Genomic DNA, 8228 nt, shown 5'->3' with positions numbered 1-8228 from the left:
CCGAGATGTCCCCCCAACTGCTTCCCAGGAAACACTGACCCGAGGTAAGTGTCCGCGAGAGCGCCCGCGAAAGACGGCATAGGCAACCCGCCCGACCGAGCGCCACAGTGTATTGCCTACCCAGTCGTTACCATTACCATTAGAGGCTGGGTCACGCCCCAGTCCCCAGTCAGTCAGTACCAGTCTTGAACCGGTTTCATTCGTTCTCAGGTGTCCGCCGCCTCCGCCGCCTCCCCCTCCGCCGCCACCGCCTCCTCCACCACCACCTCCTCCACCTCCTCCTCCTCCACCACCACCTCCACCGCCTCCTCCACCGCCACCTCCTCCACCTCCTCCTCCTCCTCCACCACCACCTCCACCGCCTCCTCCACCACCACCACCACCACCACCTCCTCCTCCCCCGCCCCCCACACCGCCGCCCTGCTACCCGGGTTCAACTCGGCCGGAATGCCCGCCCGTTTGCTTCTCGGGTTCCACGGACCCCAGGTCAGTGGATGAATCCGCCAGCAGACTGATTCCGAGAGTCGTTTTCGTCGTTCTGTCTCTCTCGCATCTATACTAGGGCCGATGAGTGCGTGAGAGACAGAGCGACGAGAACGATTCTCGGAATCAGTCTGCAGATTGTGGTTGCAGATCGGCCACAGTGTAACTAGTGGCGTGGTTCCTGAAATCTCGATCTTCAACACACGTTGCACGTTGCTGCTTCCTGCAGGTGCCCGCCGCCCACATCGCCCACGTACTCGTACCCAAGGCCGACTCCGCCGCCACCGCCGCCTCCACCTCCACCACCCCCAACCACGGAACCGCCGTGCCGACCAGGGTCCACAGAGCCGAGATGTCCCCCGAACTGCTACCCTGGCAACACAGACCCTAGGTTGGTGGACACCTCCCGCAGGACTTATTTATCCTCCGTGGAATTGAAATAAATATTAAAGGTTCGTTCTTTGTTTTCAGGTGTCCTCCACCCCCACCCCCGCCGCCTCCACCACCCCCTCCGCCTCCTCCACCCCCTCCTCCTCCTCCTCCAACTACAGAACCGCCCTGTCGTCCCGGGTCAACAGAACCAAGATGTCCTCCTAACTGCTTCCCAGGAAACACAGATCCAAGGTACTATCTACTGGCCGCCAATGAAACCATCAAACTCGATGCCTGATGGGCCGCACTTGACTCTTAACGCATGTTTACCTTTCATCAGGTGTCCTCCGCCACCTCCACCACCGCCGCCACCGCCACCGCCGCCGCCGCCGCCGCCACCACCACCACCGCCGCCACCGCCACCACCGCCGCCACCGCCACCACCTCCACCACCGCCGCCACCTCCGCCACCACCACCACCACCACCACCGCCTCCAACTACTGAACCTCCGTGCCGTCCAGGTTCAACAGAGCCAAGATGTCCTCCAAACTGCTTCCCGGGCAATACTGACCGAAGGTAGGATGCCCGTCGACAGCCTATCGAGTCGAGCACGGACTTCCCTCTCGAGCCTGCAGGCTCAGGTACACTGTATGTTGCGAGGAAATTAAAACTAAATTTATTGCAGATGCCCACCGCCGCCACCACCGCCGCCGCCACCACCACCACCTCCGCCACCGCCACCACCACCGCCTCCGCCTCCGCCACCACCAAGATGCTACCCGGGAAGTCCAGATCCTAGGTATGTTATTCCCAGCCACCTGCGTAGAGTTACAGAGCGCTGGTCAAGAACAGTTCTAACAAACACGCACGTTACAGGTGTCCAAGGCCGCCTCCACCCCCGCCCCCGCCCCCGCCCCGCCACCCCCGCCGCCTCCGCCGCCTCCCCCTCCCCCGCCAACACCGCCACCACTGCGATGCTACCAGGGTTCGAAGGACCCAAGGTGTCCTAGACCTCCGCCGACACCACCGCCACCTCCTTCACGAGAATACCTGCCACAGCTGCCGCCGAGGCCTCGACCTCCGCCGCCACCACCGAGACCACCACCACCTCCCCCGCCGCCAAGACCACCACCACCACCTCCGCCGCCGCCAAGACCGCCCCCACCGCCGCCGCCGCCCCCGCCGCCCCCCCCTCCCCCTCGACCCACCAACGACTATTTGCCTCCTTACCGAGGAAACAGGCGCTTCTGAAAACTTTAATCTCCCCGACGATTGGGAGGACAAGGCTAGTCAGGCTCGGGCCCGGTGCCTGAGGAGCTATCAAGACTTTTGTGCAGATGGGGAAGCATCTTCAAGCAAGTGGGCTTCATCGTGGGATTGTGTGAGGGCTGTGAGATCTCTGTTGGTGGTCGCAGCCATCTGGCAGCTTGACTTCAAAAGGTGGATTTGAATCGGATGCCTCGATAGTTTCCAGAAGCCCCAATGCCAGTTTTCCAGTGAGCAACAAAGTGCTCATGCAGGAAAGATTTACAGCTGTTGAAAGGACCAATGCTTTTTTAAGACTTGCTTATGATAGAGTTTGTGATTTCTTTTAAGTAATTTGAATGGACTATCCATTGAATGAAGACGATTTATTTATTTATTCATGTGAACTTAACTTTTTCAAGAGAGGACGATTTACAGATGATTATTTATCAGACAGATATGTACGTCTACTGACTTTCATGTGACTTTGAACCTATCTGGACTTACGGAACTATGCAAAAATGTTTGTGAAGTGAAAGCTAACAAAAGACATGGAAAATTTAAATAAAAGAACCCAAAATAATAATCATAAATAATTTTATTTCTGTAACTCATGTCAAAATAAATAGACATCTTTCCCCAACACATAAAGAAACAACACACAGGGAATGAAACTCATATTCTAACACTTGTACAGAACTATGGCTGCTCTTATACATACACCATGGACTACATAGTTACAGAGTCTGGCAACAAATTCAAAGCAGAAGAGGTTTGCTAGTAAGAAGCTTAAAATGATCCAAATTTAAATACATACCGTCCATTCCTTTAGACAATGCAACAAAATAAATGAAGCGTGCATTAAATGCTCCTTGAGTCATTTGTTTCTTAGTTGATTACAGAAAGAAAATTTAACAGATAGGTTCAACATGGCAGGTACATCCGACGGATAAATTTTGTCCTTCTCATTACAAAATAAACAAAAACAACACCTGCTACAATTGATAAAGGCTATCAATGAAAGAAAACTGAACAAAGCTGCTATTAGAGAAGAGAATAAAATTTTATAAAGAGATAACAATATTTTCATCAAATAGATGGAAACCAATTTTGATTGTTTCAAAAGCGCTCATGGCACGGATAGGTTTGTGCTTCCAAGCTATAAGCAACAGAGAGAAGGAAAGGAGGTTAAATACAGAATGACATCCAGGAGGAATTAAGCCTTGGGTAGCTTAGTGACTTTAATACTGTGGTAGTACAAACCAATAGTCAATGTTACTGAACTTATTATTAATAAGTACAAAGAAACCAACAATTTTGGTAAATCACAAATGGCAAAGGAATTGATAGCCACTGGTCGGAACATTCAAAACCATTAACAGAACCTTGATTAAGATGCATAAATCATAGTTGTTTAATTTAACAGTACCACCATTCCTTACAACACTAAAGTTCTTATACTACGATAATCACTATTACCCGCATAATCTTTCATTCCAAAGCCTTAGTCCACAGCCATGCATTGAACAACTTCATGAAAAGACAAGTAAACACAAAATAAAGGCTACAAGAGAGACACAATGGAAGCTTCTGAAGCCTTTTCAGGCTCAATTCTGTACTGAGTTCACCCTCGCTTGCACTCCCCCACATACCTCTACAAATACCTTCAGGGAAAGTACTGACATAGAGCACAGATGGAGACAATAAAGTTCACAAAACAATGTAGCTTCCACAAGCAATGTAAAATAAAAATCCATAAACCCAGCTAGAATGGCTTTAAAAATTCTAAAAGGTACCTAATGAAAGTAAGAGCCCAGCAGTTGTCTCATTGAAATAAAACAACATGTGTAGGAGAGTAATTTTGATAAAGAGGACAACTCGGATAATTTTTATGTTTAAAATTAATTGACATCTTGGTGACAGGTATACTGATTACACTTAGGAGCACATCAGTATTCACAGCCACACAGATTAACATACACCACAACAGAATCTGTAATTGTAGAGAAAATGCATACACAGTTGATGTGCGAACATTAAAGGAAGTATTCTACAAAATATCAACAACAGTTGTATTTAAGGTTCTCATCACCCAAAATGAGAGAATCTACTAGAAAAATATTTCTATGATTAGTGTACACACGACCAGGTTTGAGACTTAACTTCAGCCAAATTATGAAAATAAAGATAAATTTACATTTGGAAAGGAAGTCATTGATACAAATAAAACATAATAAAACAAAAGCTTGGTCTAGTAACTTCAAGCTCAGAGAGCTCAACTAAATGGTGGTGTCAATAAATAAAACCCCATAAACCATAATGCTGCTTCTGGGGCCTAAAAGTGAATTACTAATGCACACTATGCATTAGAAAATACTTGAGTTAACAGCTTTAAAAAAAGGACTTAATCTGTGCATTTCGATGCAAATTAACATAAGAAACTCATCAAATGTGATCTACAATCAAATTTATATTCCTACAACCAACCACTATAATCAGTACATGAACACCCAATACATTAACAAACAACTTGACAAGATGAATGAAATCACAATAGTCTAAAAATATTTGGTATAACTTTGCTCAAGCAAAGACCTAAATGAAGAAAAAAAAGTTTAAAACACACATCAAAAACTATTCTTGTCCAATTTAAACTTAATGGCTTAGACAACGACACAAACCACATCTTGAGGCCTTCAGGCGAGGCAGATGAGTTTGAACAATGTTATGACACACTCTAGCATTTCTGAGGCCACAGATCAAAAAATCATTTGTAAAGAAAGGCAGTTAGGCTTCAGTAAGGCTATTTCAAAGAAAGAAAACATTATGTAACAGTCTTAGAATAAACAGATTTGAAAGGGTTGGAATGTTACATACATAACTTAAATTCCCACTGGCATTTTTGATATAAAATTTTGAGACCTGTGGCCAGACAAGTGCAAGCACAACAATAAAATATAATTCACACTGGATAATAACAGCAATGGTATTTATAATATTAATGAAAACGATCATAATTAGAGCTTGAGTTTGACAATGAGTAACAGGAATAATTGTGTTTTATTTACTTCTCTTGTTTTAGAGCGCCCACTTCCTCCAGCAACTCTTGGAAGCCGTCTGGTATCCGTCCATCATCTAGCTCCTTGCACCAAACCTTGTACTAAATTGAAAGAAACAAAGACAGAAATTAGAAAAAACAAAACAACGTCTATTAAATTATTTGTGAATCAAAGATAACCGAGAGCATTATAATTAAACAAGGTCATACCTTTTCAATCTCGAGGCGCAGTGCCAGCACTGCCTTCTCCCTGTCTGCAACCAGCTCTTCCAGGTACTGATAACGTAACTTCTTTCTTGCACGGCATTCACGAGCACTTTGCCGACTTCGCTCTAGAAATAAAACCATAACACAAATTAACAAACTGAATGCATTTTTAAATTATGTTTAAGAAAAATGGAAAATGTGTGCACAAACTTGTGTGGGCAAACTTACCTAACTTGGCTTTAACATCGGACTTTTCCGAGGCCTTCCTTCCCGGTTTGCGTCCCCTTTTGCCTCCCTCTTTTCTTTCGCGAGATCCATCCTAGAAGGCAGAAGAACTCCAAGTTTAGTCTTTAAAACCCTTTGTAGCATTTTCAATCAGTGGTGATGCACGATAAGAAAAATTCCATATTTGTGCCCATTGACATAAGAGCATTTAACATACAAACACTAAAAAATCATGAAGTCTATTACAAGTATTAAAACCAAACAAAAGCAACAGGCATCTTAGCATGATATAATTTCATGAAAAAGGGAAACGAATCAAATCAAATAATATTCTATTGACTGAAGCAACTTGTCTTTGTGGCAGCCAGCAGTCTCGTCAAACTGCCAAGATATATGGATGAGCTAGGACAAAGAAGTGGTCTGGGAAGCAGCCAGACTAGAGCACCTAGCAAGTTAGGCCTAGGTTACAAGAACTGCTGATGCAGGGCGCGAGTGACGCGTCAAGGTTTTCAACCACGGGTTGGCAGGGAGGCAAACCGATTCGAAACCAATACCTATGCGAGCGCAAGCACCTGGAATCACCAAGGTTGCCATTTCTTGAGCTTTCTAAACAGCCAAGCACATGCTCTGTGCCCCAAGTCAATAACAGGTGAGGAAAACCTTGAAACGTTACACAACAGACGACGAGTTTGAATCACTTCAAAACCACATACAGAGTCCTCGTCACCCGGAAAGAATGTGTAATCTAGTTACCTCGTCACCGTCGTTTCCACCACCGATCATCATTTCCTCAAATTCCATCATGTAGACGAGGATTACGGAGAAAATCTAGCAGTAAGATGTGTTTGTTTTGATAACTCCTGTTTATTTTGTTTACTTGTTCTTCACAGTAGTCCTACCTCGTCTGGCTTTGGAACAGCGATGCCTCGCAGCCAGCCAGAGTTTCGACCAGCGGGGACCGGACCCGGACGGCTCCTTCACTCGGCTCCTGCTTCCTGATTGGCCAGCCGCTCTGGCGCCAACGGCCGCGCGGTTTGAATGGGGCGCTTTGCAGAACTGCAGACCGATTCCGAGAGTCGCTTTCGTCGCTGTCTCTCTCGCACCCATAGGGACGCCCCGTGAGTGCGATAGAGTCGAATCAGGCTCCTGCGTCAGCATAGAGTCCTTGGAAGTTCCAACTTGGAGAACTCAGGGCGGATCGAGGGGGGGGGGGCGTTATCTTACTTATTTTAAAGCATGTTGTACCAACCCAAATTGAGCTAATTTTTGTAAATTCGTTCTCCGCTCAAACTCAGGACACAGGATGGAGGAACAAGAGAGGGGCAGATGAGGATCCCCACACAATTTTCCCGTTTCGATGACTCTTTCACTCTTCCAGTAACTCTGGTGATTATTTATGATTATTATTTGAGGTTCTGCCCCTTTTAAGCTACCGACGGCATGGGCCGTGGACATGAACAGGAAGCACTGGTTGAGAGGCCGTTCCACAGCTGGGCTTCCCTGCTGACACTGAGTGCCAGCTGGAACTGCAGGTTGAGTCGTTTTGCCCCGTCCCTTCCCTCCTAGCTACGCCCAGGCTAGACAGATCCGGCGAGTAGTTTGAGTCGCTCTGTATCTCTTGCACCTGCATGGTACGCCCCCTGAGTGAGAGAGAGACAGCGATGAAAGCAACTCTCGGAATCAGTCTGCGGCTGCAACTGTCTGCGACGCCCTCGCACAGTGGGCCAGAGGCCGGTGCAGGCGGCCAAAACTCTAGACGCGTTTTGAGCTCCAGAGTCGCTAAACAGGCCTCGAACCGAACGTGTGACCCCACCAATGGATTCATCGTTGGTGAGCAATCCATTGGTGGGGTCACACGTTCGGTTCGAGTCCCATTTAGCGACTCTGGAGCTCAAAACGCGTCTAGAGTTTTGGCCACCTGCACTGGTCTTCTGGCCCACTGTGCGACGCCCTCGCCACCCCACTGCCTGTTCGGGACAGGGGTGCACCGGGGACCGTGGGGTGCACTCGGGTGCCGGAGTCGGCACGGTGCTGCAGGCCGATTCCGAACGGAGCTTTGGCCGCTCTGTCTCTCTCGCACTCACGGGCCGTCCCGGCTAGGTGCGAGAGAGACAGAGCGACGAGGCACCGCGCCGGCGGGACCAGCCCGTGCCATGCGCCGCGTCGCCGTCGTGCGCCGCCCCCGGCCGCCCCCGCGCGACCCCCTTCTGGAAGGGATGGAACCGCCGAGCCGCCGGGCAGGCCGAGCAGGCCGAGCCACCCAGGGGGGAGGAAGGCCTGCGGACTTTGTTCGGGGAAAGCCGAAATGACGCAGCAAAAAAACAAAACCTCGAAAAAATATTGACAAAGGTTGCGTGCATGGAAAAGTGGTCATCAGGAACCTGTAACTTTTCTAAGACGCGTCTCTCAACCACGATTTCCAAATTATATCCGAGTCCGCCAGGCAGAAAATACGGCAGAACGTATTTGAGGTAAAGGGACCTTCCCTGCAAGACCGTTCGAGAGAAGCTTCTCGAAACGTCACATGAGAGGGGCGGTTGCTGCGCCGGTTGCCTAACACCTTGAAGGGTTTCGGAGTTCGGGGTTCAAGGGTAACCCTGGCGTCCTGAAGGACCTAGTACTCTAGATAGCCCCACT

At 48.2% G+C, this 8228-nt stretch overlaps 1 protein-coding gene across 1 annotated transcript; it reads right to left on the bottom strand.

Moving 5' to 3' along the window:
• Positions 1-2681: 2681 nt before the first annotated feature.
• LOC117644999 (REPTOR-binding partner) lies at positions 2682-6501 on the bottom strand. Its single transcript, XM_034384865.1, has 4 exons — positions 6345-6501; positions 5595-5685; positions 5370-5491; positions 2682-5261 (listed from the first exon to the last, which is right to left on the bottom strand). The coding sequence occupies exons 1-4, from the start codon at positions 6393-6395 to the stop codon at positions 5166-5168; spliced, it is 360 nt and encodes a 119-aa protein (XP_034240756.1). The 5' UTR covers positions 6396-6501; the 3' UTR covers positions 2682-5165.
• Between the last annotated feature and the right edge of the window lie 1727 nt (positions 6502-8228).

This window comes from Thrips palmi, unplaced genomic scaffold, assembly GCF_012932325.1.
Source record: "Thrips palmi isolate BJ-2018 unplaced genomic scaffold, TpBJ-2018v1 HiC_scaffold_18, whole genome shotgun sequence".
NCBI classification, from domain to species: Eukaryota; Metazoa; Arthropoda; class Insecta; order Thysanoptera; family Thripidae; genus Thrips; species Thrips palmi.
The sequence above is the reverse complement of the archived record's forward strand: the minus strand, read 5'-3'. Positions and strand labels throughout refer to the sequence as shown.